This window comes from Vipera ursinii (genome assembly GCF_947247035.1).
Source record: "Vipera ursinii genome assembly, chromosome: 3".
NCBI classification, from domain to species: domain Eukaryota; kingdom Metazoa; phylum Chordata; class Lepidosauria; order Squamata; family Viperidae; genus Vipera; species Vipera ursinii.
This window is the reverse complement of record NC_139516.1, coordinates 72,982,516-73,003,519: the sequence shown is the minus strand read 5'-3', so window position 1 is coordinate 73,003,519 and position 21,004 is coordinate 72,982,516. Positions and strand designations below refer to the sequence as shown.

General features: G+C 38.8%; 1 protein-coding gene across 2 annotated transcripts in view; it reads left to right on the top strand.

Moving 5' to 3' along the window:
• Window positions 1-6,238: 6,238 nt before the first annotated feature.
• Window positions 6,239-21,004, top strand: part of ERICH3 (glutamate rich 3) — a 78,015-nt gene continuing 63,249 nt past the window's right edge. Inside the window, exons 1-2 of one of the 2 annotated variants that reach the window (XM_083360466.1) lie at window positions 6,239-6,419; window positions 15,138-15,231. In XM_083360466.1, coding sequence (XP_083216592.1) covers window positions 6,400-6,419; window positions 15,138-15,231 — 114 coding nt within the window. In that variant the 5' untranslated portion in view covers window positions 6,239-6,399. Of the gene's footprint in view, window positions 6,420-15,137; window positions 15,236-21,004 lie in introns of both variants that reach the window. The other variant, XM_083360467.1, reaches the window with a different exon arrangement.

Sequence of the window (21,004 nt, the reverse complement as noted above, 5' to 3'; positions counted from 1 at the left end):
AGTCGTTTCCAACTCTAGGGGCCAGTGCTCAAAGCCGAAGAGCCAGCGCTTGTCCGAGGACGACTCCGTGGTCATGTGGCCGGCATGACTAGACGCCAAAGGCACACGGAACGCTGTTACCTTCCCACCGTAGTGGTCCCTATTTTTCTACTTGCATTTTTACGTCCTTTCGAACTGCTAGGTTGGCAGAAGCTGGGACGAGTAACAGGCGCTCAGTCTGTTACGCGGCACTCGGGATTCGACCTGCCAAACTGCCGACATTCTGATCAACAAGCTCAGCGTCCTAACCCACTGAGCCACCGTGTCCCTTGATTTGTTTATAAGGGGCTTCAATGGAAAGCAAGCATGATATAAGGCAGGGATAGGAAATTTACAGTATTCTGGACTAAAGGTTCTATAAATTCCAGTCCTTGGATTACTGGAATTCTAATCCAAAGCATCTGAAAAGATAATTTTAAATGCATATAATTTTTCAAACCACTGTGGAGATGTTCTGACTATTTTCTGTTGGTGAGGCCTTTCATTGGTTTTGAAGTAATTATGAGAGTTTATTGACTTCCCACCAGAAGGTGTCATACGAGTATTATTTTAAACACATTTCATTTCTATCACTTTTCACTCCGAAGGGGGGAAATAATTGTAACATCATTTGCCAGAATATAATTTTACACCCTCTACTTGAGATGCATGTGGGATTCTCATGGAAGATGGAAATTATGGGAGACCTTTTTAATAGGTTATGTTTTGTTTGCAAGATCTGTGATAAACTTCCTTCAGAAAGAATGAGCAAACCAGTCTGAAATTCAGTGAGCTGATATGAACTTTATGAATGCAATAAACTGAAACCAATACTATAAATGTATTTGGAGGACATACAAGCTATTGGATTAATATAGTTTAGTAAAAGTGTCAAGGTCTGGACTGGAGGACGAATTTATGCTGATATAAAAAAAGCCAGCTTCATACTTTTCCATAAAGATAAACATCCTGTCTTGTTTGACAATCTGTGTTTTCTCTAGCTAATTCTTTTCTTCATCATATGAGCAAAATTTATAGAACTTGAAAAAAAGTGATTTATAAAAAAATAATTTGTTTTGACCAGATATTGGGGAACATTACTCTTAGGGATGCCATTTCTTTGTTTTCAACCATATTGCCAAGTACACAAAATGCAACTTGTATTTTTATTCTTGGTCCTCCAATATTCTTTCTTTGTCATTCAGTGATTGCTGAGCTAATATTCGTAAAAGTCCTACCAGCATAATCGTGTTGAGAAACAACATGCTTGTAGCAATGGCTGCCGGACCATTCCTGCTCTGTAGACATTTTGACCTTATAAATACATGTGATTTTAGTGCCATTTCTAAAACTGGTAAGATCCACCTATATTACAGGTAGCCCTTGAATTATGACCGGTCGCTTAGCAACCATTCAAAGTGATGACCGACTTGAAAAAGGGGATTCATGAGCTGGATGTGCTGACGGTTGGGGTCAGACAACTGCATTTTACAGTGTTTTTGCTGAAAACCAGCACTTCCACTTTTCAGCTAGCGAACCATTGACAACCGCCACAAAAAAGGTTGTAAAATTGGGTGGGTTGTGTGACTGACTCATACTACAACCCTTATGACATACAATGGCTCTGTTCTGGTTGTATGTCAAGGACTGCCTGTACTCCAGCCTCAGCTATTCTCTTTCATTATGATGTGGCATTTGATACATTTATATTCTCCTTCTTTCTTTCCATTTGGGACAGCATCCCAATGGCCTCTTATCTAGTTATTAAAATATTATTTTTTTATATCTATGTTAATCCTGTTAAGGATGTTTCAACATGGAAAAGGAAAATGGGCTATTATGTGAGCTCCACCTCTAAGGCTGTACAAGTAATCCTTGACTTACGACCATAATTGAGCCCAACATTTCTGTTGCTAAGTGAGACAGTTAAATAAGTTTTGCCCCATTTTACGACCTTTCTACATTTGTTAAGTGAATCACCACAGCTGTTAAATTAACATGGTTGTTAAATGAATCTGGGTTCCCCATTGACTTTGCTTGTCAGAAGGTCACAAAAGGTGATCACATGACCCCCAAGACACTGCAACCGTCATAAGTACATGCCAGTTGCTAATTATCCGAGTTTTGATCATGTGACCATGGGAAGGATGCAATGGTCTTAGGTGTGAAAAATGGTCATGGATCATTTTTTTCCAGTGCCACTTTAACTTTGAATGGTCACTAAATGAATTGTTGTAAATTGAGGACTACCTGCACATCTCTCCGTTCTAATTGTATACAGGCATTTAAGTTAGAGAAGCCTTCGAAGGTAGATTTTAATGCGCATAGGCTTCTCTGGCGATCGAAACCAAGTTTCTATGGAAGTTTTTGTCAATAAGACATTAACAAGCAGGCATTCCAGCGTTTGTGGATCAGATTGGAAATGCAGCTTGCTTAGTTACATAAAGGGCCTGCATGTGAAGAACTAGGAGCAGAGCTGAATTCTTGCTCCATTTCAAGTGTGTCAGACACTTTGGGGAGCTGTTTATCAAATTTGTATAGCTGCACAACTCACCAATGTGACAAATTGCAGCGTCTCCACTTTATGAATTATATTCTTAATTACATACGCCTTTGACCTTGGTTTTCAAGTAGGCATGTATTATGCCTTACCCCACAGGAAACGTCTACTCTACATCCCATGTTAAGTAACAACGTGAATTGTCAGACTTAATCTTGCTAGAGGTCTTTTTAAAATTCTAGTTAAGAAAAAAACTATAGAAAAGATTTGCTTTTTTGCTAAACGGAGGAATCAAAGTCTATACAGGTAGTCCTTGCTTGATGACCACAATTGTGATTGGCAACTCAATTGCTAAGCACTGCAGTTGCTAAATGGAAAAGCCACATGACTGCAATAGGCTTATGCCCTTAGTTCCCCTTCAGTCGTTAAGTGGAGTGACAGGGTCATTAAGTAGCAATTGTGATTGAGACTTACAATTTTACTTCCACCTTCTCCATTAACTCTGCTGACACAAGCTGGTTGAAAAATCACACAAATGGCAATCGTGACCATGGGACAGTGCAGTGGCTGTAAATGTGAAGACTAGTCCAGGGGTAGGCAACCTCGGCTCTTTTATGACTCATGGACTTCAACTCCCAGAATTCCTGAGTCAGCTGGGAGTTGAAGTCCATAAGTCATAAAAGAGCTGAGGTTGCCTACCCCTGGACTAGTCGCAAAGTAAACTAAAGAAAGAAAGAAAGAAAGAAAGAGGTAGTCCTCAACTTACAACAATTCATTTAGTGACTGAAGTTACGACGACACTGAAAAAAGGGACATGACCATTTTTCACACTTACAACCATTGCAGCATCTCCATGGTTACTGTACATAATCAAAATTCAGACACTTGGTAACTAGTGGGTATTTATGATGATTGCAAGTCATGTGATCACCGTTTGTGACACACAAAGTCAACGGGGAAGCCAGATTCATTTCACAACTGTGTTACTAAAGTAATAATTTCAGAGATTTACTTAACAATTGTGACAAGAAAGGTCACAAAATGGGGCAATTTGGAGCTCAATTTTGGTTCTATGGACTAGCTGTAGTGGTGTTCCCCCGCCCCCATTGTAAGTTTGAACAATCGCTTCATGAGGCAGTCAGTAAACAAGGAATCCCTGTATACGTGGGTCTGCTCAGCTGAATTATGCCAAGAGGTGGCCAGTCCAAAATCACTCGGTGAACTTCAGTGGCTGAGGTTGGACTTGAATCTGTATCCTTTTAGTCCAACAATTAATTACCACATCATACTAGAGCTAACTAGGCAATTTAAAAAAGTCATTCTTCAGTCCCTGGCATTCATAACAATCAGTCTGTGTACTTTTTGTTTAATTATCGGAAGTAATAATAGTAGAGAGGTCTCATCATGAACATGTTTTAGTGCTTTGAAAATCATCAAAGTAGCCATTGCTTCATGTATGTTAAATAGTAGCCCCTTTTAAGGTACAGGTAGTCCTCAACATATGACCACAATTGAGCCCAAAATTTCTGTTGTTAAGTGAGATATTTGTTAAGTGAGTTTTGCCCTATTTTATGACTTTCCTTGCCACCACTGTTAAGTGAATCACTATGGCTGATAATTTAGCAACCTGGCTGTTAAGTGAATCTGGCTTCCCCATTGACTTTGCTTGTCAGAAGGTCGCAAAAGGGGATCACCTGACACCCCCGGGACACAGCAAAGCTCATAAATATGAATTATTTGCTGCCAAGCATCTGAATTTTGAACACATGATCATGGGGATGCTGCAAAGGTCGTAACTATGAAAAAAGGTCATAAGTCCCATTTTTCAGTTCTGTTGTAACTTTGAATGGTCACTTAGTGGACTATTGTAAATCGAGGATTAACTATACCCTCCAGATGGAAATCCCAGTTGTTTTCTTGAGAACACTATGGAAGTTTTTCTCCTACTTATGGGATTTTTTTTAAAAAAACTTCTTTGTCCAGCCTATAGATCTAAGATTTCCTAGTGGTGTCCCATCCCAGTATTAACTGAATGCAACTCTGTTTAATTTTCCAGCCAGCATATTCAGTGACAAGAAACAATTCCTTCATTCTCTCTGGATTCATCAACCGCTTCTGGTTCTAGCTAGCATCATGAGCAGCAAGGAAAGCCTCTACCATGTTTGCGATCCTATCCATCTCAACCATGCTCCTTCCTACAAATGCTTTTCTTGGCAGGGTGTAGCTTCCAGAGTGTAGCTTCCAGAGTCCCCGAGGAAGGCGGCCTGCCTCTCAGGTATTTGCATCTTAAAAAGCTAGAGAAGTGCAGTAAAGAGGCTGGAAAAGGAAGGATATAAAACGGAAAACGCCGCATGCCCCTAAAATTCGGTTACCCTCGGGAGTAAGCAGACCAGAGACGACCCCAAGCCCACCTTTCTTCTGACTGCAGCGCAAACGCTATTCTTTCGCCTGCTTTTAAAAATACGCTTTGTGGCCAGCTTGAGCATCTCTCCTTCAAGATAAAGTTTCAGTGCTAAACCCTTTTAGCTATCTTGAAGGAGAGATGATCAAGCTGGCCACAAAGCGTATTTTTAAAAGCAGGCGAAAGAATAGCATTTGCGCTGCAGTCAGAAGAAAGGTGGGCTTGGGGTCGTCTCTGGTCTGCTTACTCCCGAGGGTAACCGAATTTTAAGGGCATGCGGCGTTTTCCGTTTTCTATCCTTCCTTTTCCAGCCTCTTTACTGCACTTCTCTAGCTTTTTAAGATGCAAATACCTGAGAGGCAGGCCGCCTTCCTCGGGTACTCTGGAAGCTACACCCTGCCAGTGGACTCTTCCTCGCAGATTTCAGAGATCTGAGTTTAGATGAGTCAAGCCCTTGACGACACGTCGGGGCCTTGATCCTTCCGTGGCAAACCCCAATCACTTCCATATTTAGGGACCATACTTCAAACCACGCCAGGCAGTGGCGTAGCGTGGGTTGTCAACACCCGGGGCAAGGCAAGTAATTTGCACCCCCTAACCCGTGGATTTTAGCACTCGAGTCTCTTCCACTAGATTAGTTAAAGAAACCCTTACCCCCTAAGCACATGTATTGTTTGTTATGAAAATACTGATGTAATTAAAGTAAAATGCATCTAATGCGCCCCCCCAGATGTTGCGCCCTCCCTGCACCCCCCACGCTACGCCACTGCCGCCAGGGAGAATCCTAACACCATCAGCGTTCGCGTTTGACAATAATACCTCTTTGTATAATAAGCCAGGGGTAGGCAACCTCGGCTCTTTTAGGACTCATGGACTTCAACTCCCAGAATTCCTGAGTCAGCATAGCATAGCTGACTCAGGAATTCTGGGAGTTGAAGTCCATGAGTCCTAAAAGAGCCGAGGTTGCCTACCCCTGGTATAAGCCAAGTAAGTCGGAGCATTGCCCAAGTTAGTACAAGCAGCTCGCTTCTCTCTATCTCTCTCCCGTCTACTTCTCCGCGTCGGGTTACAAGGGCCCGGGGAACTGGCTCGGCAAACCGAGCAGAAACGGGCAGCTCGGCTTCCCCTATCAGCGCGGAGAGCCCGGGCAGCCTCCCAATTCATTGGGTCAAGGGAGACCTTTGCGCCCACCTCCTTCAAAGCATCACCACGTGGTCCTCTCTTAGCAACGCGAAGACCTGCGTTGATGCAGGAGGCTGGAGCGGGGGGGGGGCGGGGACGAGGTGAGGTGCGGGTTCGCTCCCCCCCCCTTTCCAGGGCATCAATTGGGTCCGGGCTCTGGAGCTGGGCGAGGCGAGGCAGCGCAGTCTCCAAGCGCTGAGAATGAAGGTTCTCATTTAAAAAAAAAAAAGCATCCAGCCTGGTGCCCTTTGGGTTTCCAGTGCATCCTCCCCACACCAAAAAGAGCTATTCTGTAATCATGAATCATCCCCATTTTGGGTAAGTGAGAAGCTTCCAAATACTCGGGAGAGGGTGGATGGGATGAGAGAAGAGTCATCTCTTGGGTTGCTGTCAGCCTATCTTATCTCCTTAGTGGCTGTGTTACGAATTCATTTTCTGGAAAACAAAAAAAACACCCTTTTTTTTTCTCCTCTGTCTGTGCCTCAGAGAGAGGAAGCCTTTTTTCCCCTGGTTATTAAAATGCCATTTCTTTGCAAAAGTGAACAGGCTGTGGACGACACAGGTCACTTCAGCAGTTTGAGTTGTAGGCAGCGCTGCCCTAAATTCCAGGTTAAGGAGATGCTGTTTAGCGGCTGACGTTTGGGACAGCGTAGGGTTTTGACTAGGCTGAAGCTCATCCATCTTCTTCAGGCATGATGGAGTGGCAGGGAGCATGGAGAAATAATTTTAATCTGCAGAAATTGCATCTCAGAATGAAATGGTTACATTATTTATTTTGGACAACCTGTTGGAATATAGATTTGGCAGCTCCTGCTAATTCATCAATGAAGTCTTTCAAGCAAGGAGGAAAAAATCTAATCTAAATCCCCTTGCTCTGATGAAGTTTTCGTTTGTTTAATGAACCGTGGTATACATTTTTTAAGAAAGTAGGTGAACAGCTCAAGAGCTGGTCTTATTGCAAAACTTGTCCTGTTGTAGTTAATACAATCACTTCTACTTATTACCTTTCGGAAGGGGAAAAACAAGTAAAATTAAATTAATACAAAACCTAAAGGCAGCTAACTTAAATCATTGTAAGATTTATGCATTAGAAAGTTAATAACCTTGATGTTGAATGTTCATAGTAACACAGAGTTTTCTAATTAATTCTTGAGGGATTGTGAAATCAAATTTTAAGGAAATACGAAGCAACTTTAATACGGTAAATTTACAACTGGCCAAGTGCTGATGGCTAGAAAGTCTGAATTTCATCATGGAAAAAAAAAGTGTGTGTATTTGTGTATGTGTGTACAACTCTGTGTCTTAGCAGTTTAATCAAATATTACACTGAAAAATAATAGCAGGATCCACATATTGCACTAAATCAAAATTACATTTATTTAGATTTATCAATCCTTAGTTTTCAAACTATTTATACTAGATATAGATCAGTCATAAACTGTCATTTCTCATGCAATCCATCAGTGCATGTATACACAAATATAGAGGGAGAGTAAAACATTTCTGTTTTCATGAACTGAAAAAATTAGCATAGGATCTGTCTTTTTTCTGTACAAGTCTTATCTCTTTCAGACTGCAGCAGACTATTTTTTTTTACTTAAAATACTTCCTCATATAAGAAGTCCATCCATGCAGAAAAATAATGCATCATAGAAGCAATTGTCAATACTGATGCAGTAAGAAGCAATAATCACAATAGGACAAAACTGCCCTATGTAATTATTATTAAAGGTAAATAATCCTTAGGTTGCATACATCAGTCTTGCTTAATATGATGGATGTCCCTGTGAATCTGGATTACAGTTCTCGATCAGTATGGCCATAAGCCACAGTGACTGGGAATGATAGAAATTGTAGTCCCAATAGGCTAGGCCGGGGAAGGGAAGTTCTGCTGTGGCTTTTATGCCCATCTGATAGACCTTTCTTTGCTACTGACTTTGCTTGTTATGAGAGTTTCTGTAGGCTTCCTTTGTTTTTCCTCTCATTATCATCATCGCCTCCGGTCATTGTTTTTTCCACCTACTAGCCCTTTCCCCTTCTCAGATCATCCTTCTAGCATTTCAATTTCCTTCTCACTGCAAGATCTCCTGACTGTAACCACAGTAATATTTGTTCAGTACCTTCTCATTAATTTATCTATGCTTCCTTTTCCTTGTTCCTTCTTCCTTCACACCTGTCTTCCAACTACTTTTCTACCAGAACTTACCCTTCTATTTATAATTGGCAACTTTCTTTAATCACTGAATGTCTATGTTCTTGCCCTTTAAACTTCTCCATCTTCCAGAATCTTTTCCAGCCCGCAGCGAAAGTTAATTCAGATTAACTAATTAGCGCCTCTGTCATAGCAACTTATTTTTAAATTTTAGGCAGAGTAATAGCTTCACAGAGGTTGCATTGCAAGTACCCTGTCAGTTTTGTCTCTGGAAGATAATATATTCATAAACCTCCTGGTGCCCTTTCTCCAGGTTAGAAACTTCATGTCCGAAAGAATGATGAGAAAAAACTCAATTGCAAATGGAACATAGAACTTTCAAAAGCATTTTTTTTTAATGGGACAAAAAGACTTCAGATTGTTGAGTGAAGGTATTTTTGATGTTTTTACGAACAGAGACTGAGCCTAAACTTGTGAACTGTCTTATGAATACAGGTAGCTCTTGATTTATGCTTCTGATCAAAGTTAGAACAGACCCCCCCCAAAGCTTCTTATGACCCAGTTCTGAAGTTACAATACCAGGCCTTCCCTGCAGTTACGTGATTCCATTTTGAGTGCTCTGGTGTGCATTTATGACTGTTTCCAGCACCCCATGATCATGGTACTGCATTTTATAATGTTTTTCCCCCAGAAACTGGCATTTAGTTCCAGCTTATGGGGGGGGGAAACAGGTTTTTTTCCTACATGAAATATTTTATTTACCAGTCTACATACCATTTCAATTGTCAGCGACTCTGAGCAGCTTCTATGTCATAAAATAAGATTAAAAACCGTCCCATTGTATCTTACTCATAATATCGCCATATTATTTGCTGAGGCATATTTTTCTTCTATATCACCTGCTATATCCATTGATTCCTCTATCTTCTTATTCCGATAAATATTCATGGAAATGGACCAAATTTAGAAAACACAAATAGAAGATTAAAAAAAACCAATTCAAATTAACCTTCATTCTAAAAGTCTTTAATAATTAAAATCCTGACTAAAACGACGTGCCTTTACAGGTTTTCTAATCACTTCGTGGGAGCTGAACACCATGACAGATTTCACCGAATCAAGCAGAACTGAAACAATGGAGCCAGATCATAAAAATTCCAAAAGCTTATGATAAAAGGAAGTTAGAAAACATAACCAAAAAAAAAAAAAGTCAGCACGTGCTATCATTGAAACACCAACCTATAGAAACAAAGCTTGAGGCCTTTTGCATTTCATTTTTCTTTATGCCCTATAGCGGGGACATCTTGCCCTCTGATTTTGCATACGTTGGTCTGTTTCCATCTGTCCTTTATTTCTGCAGTGGTCATATTTGTTTTTCACTTACTGTGTGAGAACTAACACACCCAGCTTTGAGTACATTCCATTAGCCAGAAACAATGCAAGGGAGGACATTTTGATTCATATCACAAAGATCAGCCTTTTGCTAACAGAGGCATCTCCAAAGAGACCTGTCCTGTAGATCTTAAGACTGTTGTAATGCGAGAGGCTGCCCTTAAACCTTTTAAAATGAATGTAATAGCAACACTTTAAATTGTATCCAGTAAGCAATTGATACCATGTAATTTTTGTGGCTTGCACCTTGTTTTTTTTTTATCCCATTGCTATTTCTGGACAAGGTTTTTTTCCCCCCTACATGAAATATTTAACTGATCTTGTCAGTGATTCTGAGCAGCTACCTTGGCTTATGTCATAAAATAAGATTAAAAATCGTACTATTGTATCTTACTCATAGTTTCAGGCCAGGAACAATAGACACAGTTTAAAAAGCATAAAAATGATTAAAATGATACATGACCCGTGTTTTCCAAGAACTGATGGAAAAGTTATTCATATTTCATTGCTAAGTGATTCTTTTGGGGAATGCTATTCCAAAGATTCCAAAGAAGAGGGATAGTGGCTGAAAAAAAGGAGGTATTACTTGAGAATAGCCTAACCCAGGGGTCTTCAAACTTGGCCCTTTTATGACTTGTGGACTTCAACTCCCAGAATTCTTCAACCAGTGTGCCTGGCTGAGGAATTCTGGGAGTTGAAGTCCACAAGTCATAAAAGGGCCAAGACCCCTGGCCTAACCTAATAACATAGTTTTGCAAGCCTTTAACTTTTTTTTAAAATACCAATCAATTGGGGTAAAACAATTTGTTAATAAAAAAAGATAAATCAATAGATAAAAGTGTATTATCATCCAAGATCAGCCATTTGCTAGCTCATGGGGTATTTCAAAATGCCTCTTTCAATAGTGACTTTTGATTTTGATTTTGCCCTTTTAATCCTAATATATGTCACCATATTTGGCTACTTAAAATGGGAAAGAGTCAGGGTCAGAAGTGTCCCTGATAAACGTCCTTGAAATATTTGTTTAGGTGTTTAATTTTGTAAGTGAAAAGTTTAGTAGAAAAGGACCACTTGTAATTAATAAAGAACTCCTCCATCATTGACTATGGATACAATAAATAAGGGAGTGTTGGGACTCATGCAGCAGAAGACAAGTCAATACAGTTACCATGCTTGAGAGAAATTAGCTTTTGGGAGTGCAGTTGAATCAGCATGTTGCTCAAGTACATGGGTAGACTGATGGACACTAAGCAATTTTAGAGACCTACATACATCTACCATGGAGTCATGCACTTCGGATGTTTAGTTTTGTCATGTGAACTCTGTCACAACTGGAGTTCTGAAACCCTTTTTCAAACACTGGTGGTAACACTTCATGTAAACTTTTAGAACTGAAGACCATGAAAATTAATTAGCCTCAGTCTCCACTCTTTTCCAAAGGAAAAGGAAAAAAAATACGAGGGCAATTCAGTAATAAACCTCCATTTGGTTATCAGTGACAGACACTTGCAGATACAGAACTTTTATTATACACATTAGAAAACTACAACATTACTTCATTCAAATTGAGGCACTTGTCATAACTCCTTACAAGGTTTGAAATTCCTTAATAGTAGTCACCTGGCGCCAAATCTGAGCTATAGGTGGGGTTATCAAAAACAGCCCAATGGAACTACTTCAAAAGTTCTTGAGTGCGTCTAGTGGTGTGTGTGGGTGAGCATTATCATGAACCACACCAGACGTGGTGCTATAGAAAATCCTGCCAAATGTGAAGATGCCAAAGGAGTACTGCTAGTGAAGTTCCTGGAGCATGGTTTGACCATCAATTCAGAAGTCTACTGTGAAACATAATGAAAACTCAGATGAGCCATCCATAACAAGCATCGGAGCATGCTGACTTCCAGTGTGGTGCTTGTTCATGATAATGCTCGCCCGCACACTGCTAGACACACTCAAGAATTTTTGAAGCAGTTCCGTTGGGATGCTTTTGAGCACCCCTTCATAGCTCAGATTTGGCGCCGAGCGATTACTACTAAGGAATTTCAAACCTTGTAAGACGTTATGACAAGTGCCTCAATTTGAATGGAGACTATGTTGAAAAGTAATGTTGTAGTTTTCTAATGTGAATAATAAAATTTCTGTATCTGCGAGTGTATGTTATTGATAACCAAACAGAGGTTTATTTCCAAATTGTGCTCATATGCTAGAGATCACTAATGATAATAATTTCTCTTGCCTCCACTGAGTCATGTTGTCCATACAATCACTTGGTTCATATCCTAGAGAAGAGAGTGTCTTCTAGCTATACCAAGACTATGTCAAGTAGCTAAGGTGAGTTTATATTTTTAGAATAAATATTTCTTTTGTTAGCTGCCTCAAAGTAAAAGGCCACACGTTCTCTTTGTTCATAATACATTTACCTGAATCATCTAACTAAGCTGAATGGTAGAACGCTCAGAACTGGAAAATGGCAGGGATTTCTTCCCATAGAGCATAGATAAACCCTGGAATTCACTTCCACATGATGTAGTAATGGGCGTCACCATCTTTAATCGGACAGCTTTAATTGTGTAGACAGATTAAGGATAAAGGTAATGATGCCATCATAATGATGTTATACTGCCTTAAGAATCAAACAGCATGGCCTTGAACCATAATGATTAAGAACACCATTGGAGAGAGCTATTTCCCATATGATGTCTTTGGTAGGCAGATTGAATTGAAATGGGCTTTTGATCTTTATTAGCATGTTCCTTCTTAGTGAATATCTTCATGTTTTCCCTCACCTCACCTAAAGATGTTTCCCCCCCCCACTTTTATCCTCAGGTATGATCAATAAGGTTGTGGTAAACAAATAGTGTTCCATTAATGGTCAGGAACAGGTAACTAGAAAGAGGGTTGTTCCCTTCTGTTCATTCCAGCAGTGTAAACATTATACCTGCACAATAGTTTGCTATTAGCACTTATAAAAGAAAGCCTAGTTTAGGTTTTCAGTAATCTGTGCATGTTTGAGTGAATGGTACACAATTCATTACGTTGGTGGAAACTATATCTAGGCAGGCAGCCAGTGATGTCATATTATCTGCCATTGTATTGGAGTTTCTGAGTGTCAGAAAAACTAATTTGGTTCGAGGAGTTAAGCTCTCCTATGAACTGGACTACCCCACTACTTCATTTTTTCAAATAAACGGGCTGAATGCCAGGTCTGATTAGAAGTTATCCACCAAAGCTAGAAGTCTTGTGTTGCAGTTGTTACGTCTGTAGACCCTTGTGCATGTCCAGTTTTTCTCTTGAATTTTCTTGACATTTTGTTGATCTCGAAAAGTGAGCCAAGGACTTTCCAGGTGAAGACGTGCCAATAAGTTGACCAGCTGGCTCACAGGAGTAATGTAATTGGCTAGTTTGTTTTTCATAATCCTGAAGAATCTGCAGCCTCAGATTAGTTGGGTATCATCTTTGCAATTCCCCCCCCCCATATGTCCATTCAGTTTGTACTTGTGGTCTATCAACAGCCAGGATTATTTTCATTTTCTTTCATGCTGAAAGATAATTTATGGTCTTACCCAACCATAAGGCCACTGACTCCCATGCCCTCATTTTTCTGAAGTGCATTATTACTTTCCAATATAAATACCCAGTGCCTGACCTTGCTTCTTTCCAAGAATCAAATATGAACAAGGTTGTGATTAGAGAGCAACCAGATCAGCCTTTCACTCAGTTTCCAAGACTATTCCTCATTATGCTTTCAGAACAGTATTTCTACTCTGCTGTAATGCCTAAACTCCCAGAATTCCCAAGTTTAGTTTGGCAAAGCAGTCTTTACCAAAATCTGTTTCCATAAATTCATAATGCATCTGTTGGCTCTGATTCTCCTCCTTTTAACTCCATACAGGTTGTCACCCTCCATGTGAATTGCTGTCTTTGAGTTCAATGGCAACAGTCAAACAAGAAATTGAGGGGATTATAAGAACCATTTACACAGTGCCTAAACTGATACGTATCTTCTTTAAAAAAAAAAGCTTTCTGTTTCAGCAACACTTCCTTCCTGTCTTTCTTTGACAAACACTAATGTCTTCATTTTCTTCTTTCTCTAACTCTGAATTAGGACGATTAAGACTACAAGCATTAATACACCGAAGAGGCAATTTTTGTCTTTTGTAATGAGTCTTTTCAATATAAAGACCGAAACCTTGACTTGAATGCTTGTTTGACTTATTCTTTCCTGATTTAGAGTAGCTAATGTTGAATCACAGTGGATAAATCTCCTGCATTTTAGCTTGTGAGGTAGGCCGTGAAATACTGAGAAGGAAGTAAGTAAAGGGATATTGGGTAAAGCAATTCCCCCCCCCCTCCAATTCATGCAGAACACTAGAGCCAGCAAAGCACACTAAATCAATATTTGGTATAATTACTGTAATCTGGCAGTTTCAGATGCAAATGCAAACAACAGGATAAAGAAAGTAACATAAAACAGTTGCTATAGCACCCGTGTTTAATCACCAGGCATAACACAGCAAACTAAATTATGTGTTTAAAGTTTAATTTATCTCGTGTAGGCTACCTGTGGGATTATTGTGAAACCAAAAATAAACTTCCTGTAATTCTTTTGCCTTTGTCAATGATTTTGTAAAGGGAATAGTTTATTCTTTTTTTTTCTTTTGCCTCTCACCATCAGAGTGATTTTGTTTATTAAAGTTAAAAATCCTGATAGGATGTAATCTGGTTTCAAAGGCATGGGATTAATGCAGAATAAAAAAAGCAGAAAAAAGATGACTCAGCCCATAGAGATGCTTATCATATTATTATGATGTGCTGGTATCTCCTTGGTTGGCTTGGTATTTAAAAGAGATACTGCTTTAATCTCTCTCTCTCTCTCTCTCTCTCTCTCTCTCTCTGTGTGTGTGTGTGTGTGTGTGTGTGTGTGTGTGTGTCTTGTCTCTGTGGAGCACAGAAAATAGCAATATAGACACATGGTTTTAAATGCCATATATATATATATATATATATATATATATATATATATATATATATATATATATATATATATATATATATATATATATATAGACATCAGAAAGCTTACACCCAGTCATTTTAGGGGTTTTAAAGGTTAGCAATGAATTACTGCTACTATTGTTAGTAATTATTTTTCACAGGTTTCAGCTAACAAGCTAAGCTGGGAATAGCTAATAGCCAATGCAGGAGTATTTATATTAAACACAATAGCCTCATCAAATTATAGAGGACCTTTCCTAGCCTGACCCCTATTAGACAGAAGAGATTGGGACTCTCATCTTTTCTATCCAGCACATCAATAAGTTGCAGATGACTGAAAGTATACTTCAGTTTAGCAGGATTCTAGGCTTGGGCAGAGCCACTCAGAATTCTGGAAAAAAAATTCTTGACATCTATGCTATTGTGGATCCCTTTAATTTTCTAGTTTTTTTTAAAAAAAACTATTTTCTCATACTATGCTGGTATGTTCATTTCAGATACCTTGCAAATTACAACAGTTTAACAGACAAGCATCTTACAGGGTATTTCAGCAACACCAGGATAAGACGTCATCTGCGGAGGTCAGGACTGGTAGGTATGCAAATATTTCTTAGTTTCTCTAGATTTATCTCGCCAGCTTTCTCTTAAGGAGTTTTAAGAAGACAGTTATGATTTCTTCCACTCTTATACCTTGTGAAGTTGGTTAGACTAAGAGAAATTGACTGGCTCTGCATTATCCAAAGGGTTAGCTGTATGATAATTTAAACTAAAGTCCTTTGTCCAAAACTATAATCAGGTAATGACTGAAGATTTTTTCCTGTTTCCTTGTTTCATGCCTCTTCTCTAAAACTTATTAAAAATAGACTTGTTATTTTAATCAAATCTAGCCAAACCCTCAGGCCATACCTGTATTGAAAATGCATGCCAATGCACTTTTATTACAGTTGTCATAAATCATTGTGACAGCACCCAAAGTTACCAATTAAGGTGACAGCATAATATAGCAACCAATATACATAAAGTTTGTGGCCCTAAGTTCATTTCCTAAGGAGTGTCCAACTAAATTTTGTGGGACTTACTTCTGAGTAAGCCTTCATAAGATCGTGCTGTATGGGAATTCTCACATATTTTCACAAAGGTAAGAATATGTACTTTTGTATATATGTATGCATACTATATATGTGATCTGTAAGGTGAATCATGACATAGTGTTATCTGAGATAGTGGATAACCTGAAAAAGCCTAAGGAAGAAATGAGGTTCAACTAGTTATTTGCAAGGTTATTTTAATAGGAATTAAATTATGAGTAACTTTGGAAACAGAATAGAAACCTAGAGATTCTATCACTGGTATTGCGGTTGCCTGTTATTTCTGTTGGAATAATACAACTACATTGATTTTAGTGTTCCTAAGAACAGTCCCCACCTCTGAGAAAACAGTCTGATGTCATATTGGGCTCTGATGTCACATTTCATTTTGGGGTACAGTCTGTTTCTCACACAATAGCTTGTATCCATAGATGTCTGTTATAAGCCACAGTGGCATCAAATGACAATGTGTACATCATGTCCTTGTACCATTGATGACACTTTCATAATTTCACCTAGAAATCTCATTTGACCAAAACCAGCCTCTGCCCATCTTTAAAACACACATATTGTCATTGGCAGGTGCTGCCTTTTGTGCCAAAATGGAGGATAAGTGGGACATCTACCATTAAAAAGCAGAGATGTCAGATTCAAGTATTTCAACTAGGTACCATGGAACAGGAACAATGAATAGAAATAACAACTACTCAAATATTATATATTTGCTTTTGCTTAATTTATTTAATAAAACAGAGAAAAGACTGAGAAAAAATTCAAAAAAACAAAAGCACAAACAATGCAAGATAAATTGTGTGTATGTATGTATGTATGTATGTATGTATATGTATATGTATATATATATGTGTGTGTGTGTGTGTGTGTGTGTGTGTGTGTGTGTGTGTAAATTACTAACAAAGAATTAAGGGAGACTGAGATGCATTTCTGACTCTTTAGTCTTCATCAGTCAGACATACCCTTCTGAGATTCAAACCTGGGCTGATTGCACATTAGGCAGTGTATTTACCTCTTTGAGCCACAGGATCTCTCTCGCTCTGTTAGCTTTCTGCAAGGGGAGATTTGCCCCATGTTTGGGGCCTAGCAAGGTAATCTAAATTTAGGCAGTGTATTTACCTCTTTGAGCCACAGGATCTCTCTCGCTCTGTTAGCTTTCTGCAAGGGGAGATTTGCCCCATGTTTGGGGCCTAGCAAGGTAATCTAAATAGTTAACATTTGACACATATCTCCCCTTGCAGAAAGCTAACAGAGCAAGAGAGATCCTGTGGCTCAAAGAGGTAAATACACTGCCTAATGTGCAATCAGCCCAGGTTTGAATCTCAGAAGGGTATGTCTGACTGATGAAGACTAAAGAGTCAGAAATGCATCTCAGTCTCCCTTAATTCTTTGTTAGTAATTTACACAAATATATGAACTGTCCGGTGTGACTACAGCCTGTTTGATGGCCTTCAAAACAGGAAATAAAGATTTGCCCCATGTTTGGGGCCTAGCAAGGTAATCTAAATAGTTAACATTTGACACACGCACACACACACACACACACACACACACACACACACACACACACACACATATATATATATATATAATTTCTCATGCATACATATGAAATTCTTTATGTAACCATTCCACTAGAATTGTTTTACAATTCATTGTAATCGTTCATGCATAATCTGTGACTGTAGGCAATTCATTCATAGGGTGAACGTAACATCAGGTTCAATTTATTGAATAATTGGAGCTATAAATTTACCTTTCTAATGTTGAAGAACTAATCTCTTGGCATTAATGAGGGCATGGAGAATCCATTTTTGTTGTCCAGCTGTCAATTCCCATGTTGCAAATATGTAGTTCGAAAGAACATGTACATACAAAAATAGTAAACTATTTCAAAAACAAATTAATACCTGTAAATTACTTCTTCCCAAAACAGAGTAACATTAGGACACTGCAAAAATATGTCATTGAATGAGGTACTCCAGTTGCATTAACAACATGATAATTTACTCACACTCCAATATTAGACCTGTTGAATTTAATGAGTAGGATTAGTGAACTAAGGTCTGTGCATTTAATAATGAATAAAGGTGAATTAGGGACATGGTGGCTTAGTGGGTTAGGACGCTGAGCTTGTCGATCAGATGGTCGGCAGTTTGGCGGGTCGAATCCCAAGTGCCGCGTAACAGAGTGAGCGCCTGTTACTCGTCCTAGCTTCTGCCAACCTAGCAGTTCGAAATCACGTAAAAATGCAAGTAGAAAAATAGGGACCACTACGGTGGGAAGGTAACAGCGTTCCGTGCGCCTTTGGCGTCTAGTCATGCTGGCCACATGACCACGGAGACGTCCTCGGACAAGCGCTGGCTCTTCAGCTTTGAAACGGAGATGAGCACCGGCCCCTAGAGTTGGAAACGACTAGCACGCATGTGCGGGAGAACCTTTACCTTTACCTTAAGGTGAAATAGAGATGAATTACTGACTAATTATTACAGATTGTTACAGATTTATTATAGATTTACTACAGAATTACAGATGAATTAGAGAATGTCTCAAAAAAGTAGAATCTCCTGCAATCTCTTGTAGAATGCTCTTTGACATGCAGAGCTTAGCCTGCAGACATAAAAGCCAAATGGGTTGACTATTTTCCTTTTTTTCTGACCAATTGGGCTATTTTACAAATGTCTTTCTCCTTCAAATCTGTGGAAGGAAAAATAGCTAAAGCAGCCTGAGAAGCATAGAGAAATGACTTATGCTTTCAATTCAGCAGATCCAAAATCTAATCACCTAAACTTTCAATAGCGTAAGTCTGACTTTCCAGGATGATGAAATAGTGGCCACAAACTTGGCTGGCTTTATTGATTTATTTCATTTATATCCTGCCTTTTCTTTAAGAAACTCGCCCTCATTTTTATCCTCCAAACAGCTACGCTGGGAGGTAGATTGGACAGAGAGTGTGTTAAGGTCAGTGTCATCCAGTGAGCTTCAGGACTGAGCGGAGACTTGAACCTACATATTTGATTCCCAGTTCAACCGTTGTAGCCATTACTACCACATTGGTAAATTGGACAAATACATGGGAGCTAATCCAATCATGATGCTGTTTGTATTCCCTTCAATACCAGTGACAAAATGCCTGTCAACACTGGTTGCTGGGGAACATAAATGAGAAGATGCTATTTGCACTTCTGTCCGGCTTGGGGCTGGATTAGTTATCTTTGGTTTGATCTGTTTTTATGATATTCCCTCCCCCACCAGCCAAATGTACTTCTTACCAGTAGAGGGCACTTTCACACCATCTTAATCCACTCAGTTGCTTGTCTGAAAGGGCTCTAGAATTGCTTCTCTGTATACCTTTAGACCATGACTCTCTGTGGACCTTAAAAGGTTAATAAATGTGTTGCTGCACATCCTAGAAAGCCCGTGTTTCATTACATGCCTAATAGTGCAGGGAAGAAGTACAAAAATAGATCCATCTGGAATATCCATTCTATTGTACTGTCTTGCCCTTATATTATAATCCTCTATTTAGTGGAAGGATTTGGGCTTTTTATTTTTTCTTTTTTGCTTTATATTGCCATTTCTGCTTGTTCATAAAGTTAAGTGATCTTAACCTTCTCTGAGAAAAACAGCCTTAAGCCAAAATCACAATCAAGTTAGAATTTTAGTTGAAGGATTGTGCTACGCTCATCTGTGTCAGCAATGCAACATTCAGTAAAGAATGTGCGTGTCTGTAGACAGGGAACTAACTTCGTTGGCTTCTTGAAGTAACATATTTCTCCTCCATTCCCTTAATCACCTGCCGTGTTTACCGTGAGCAGATCATACTTTCCGATATCAGAAAAGGCCCATTTTTTAAAAACTCTTTGCCTCCCATTTTATTCAAGAAAGCCTAGAAAGTGGGAACATGAAGCATTGAACAGTAGATTTTTGTACATGTTTATGCACATACATAGATACATAGCCGTCATGCAACAGTATTTTTAGTTTGGGGGTAAACAACAGTAGGCAAAGAACAAAAAGAAGTATAAACTAGAAATCCAAGGAAACAAAAGATATGAAATAAGAAAAGGAATAAACCTAGTTTAGGCCAACCTATCTGACTATGCTTTCTGTATCTTTCTGAATCTACAAAATGTCTTGCTTCCAGCACATCCATTAATCCTGCTTCACATCTTGCCTTTTGTTATTTAAACGCCTCACTGTCTCTTTTTGAGGATCTCACCAATGTGATCCAGTCTTCTTTTTGACCCATTCTTTCTTAATAGATTTATTTGCAATTTGCTGCTCATTCAGTCTCTGTCTATAATTAAGCTACCTAAATTGTTTCGTAGTGGTCACTCACTTGTATACTTGATCCACATTTGTCCAGTGCCCATTTTTTTCTTGATGTTCTTTTTAGTTTACCAGTAGAAGAGAACATTTGTAGCTCAGGGTTGAACTCAGGGTCCTCGATGTTCTTTGAGCTTGGTTGTTTTCTTGCAGACATTTCATTACCATACTATGTAAAATCATCAGGGCTAGAAAGAGAGTTTGTTCTTCTCTTTGTATACAGGTGGTTTGCCGTGTCAGTGCTGGTGGCCTTTTTGTTTTATTACTCACCACTTATGTTCCTACTGTATTCAACTTATATTCAACATGCTTTTTTCTGATCATCCAACTCCCAGCTACCATATAACAAAGCAGGCACAAGCACATTCTTTTGCACATCTATTTTTACTTCCTTTAACATTCTTTCCTCACTGCCCACTGCCTTTCTAGAATATTAAACATCCTCAGATTTTTCTGTCCATCTTCTCAGGTTAAAATAGATATGCTGTTATCTTTGACAATCCTTAATGAGTTTCTGCTGACCAGGGATTTAAGGATTCATTTATAGATAAGAGATGAGATATGGGAATAAGAGATCATTGGTTGTATTTTTAGAGAAGGGGTAAGTTACTTAAATGGATTATACTTGTTGTGATGAAAGGGGAAGTCATTTCTTTATATATTTCTTAGCTTTTTATTTACTGTATTATTATTTTTTCTATTCTTTTCTGCATTTTTTCTTGTTTTATGTTTTACTTTGTATTAGCTTTTTTTTTAAAAAATGTAATGTTTAATAAAATTATTATTAAAAAAGAAAAGTATATACAACATGTATTTCCCTGATCAATATCTATGTATCATCACTACTAGTATTCCTTTTAATTTATTAATTAGTACATTAAAAATATCAAATGGACTTATCTCACTCTCTTTCAGTGTTGAAGTACTTGCAAGCA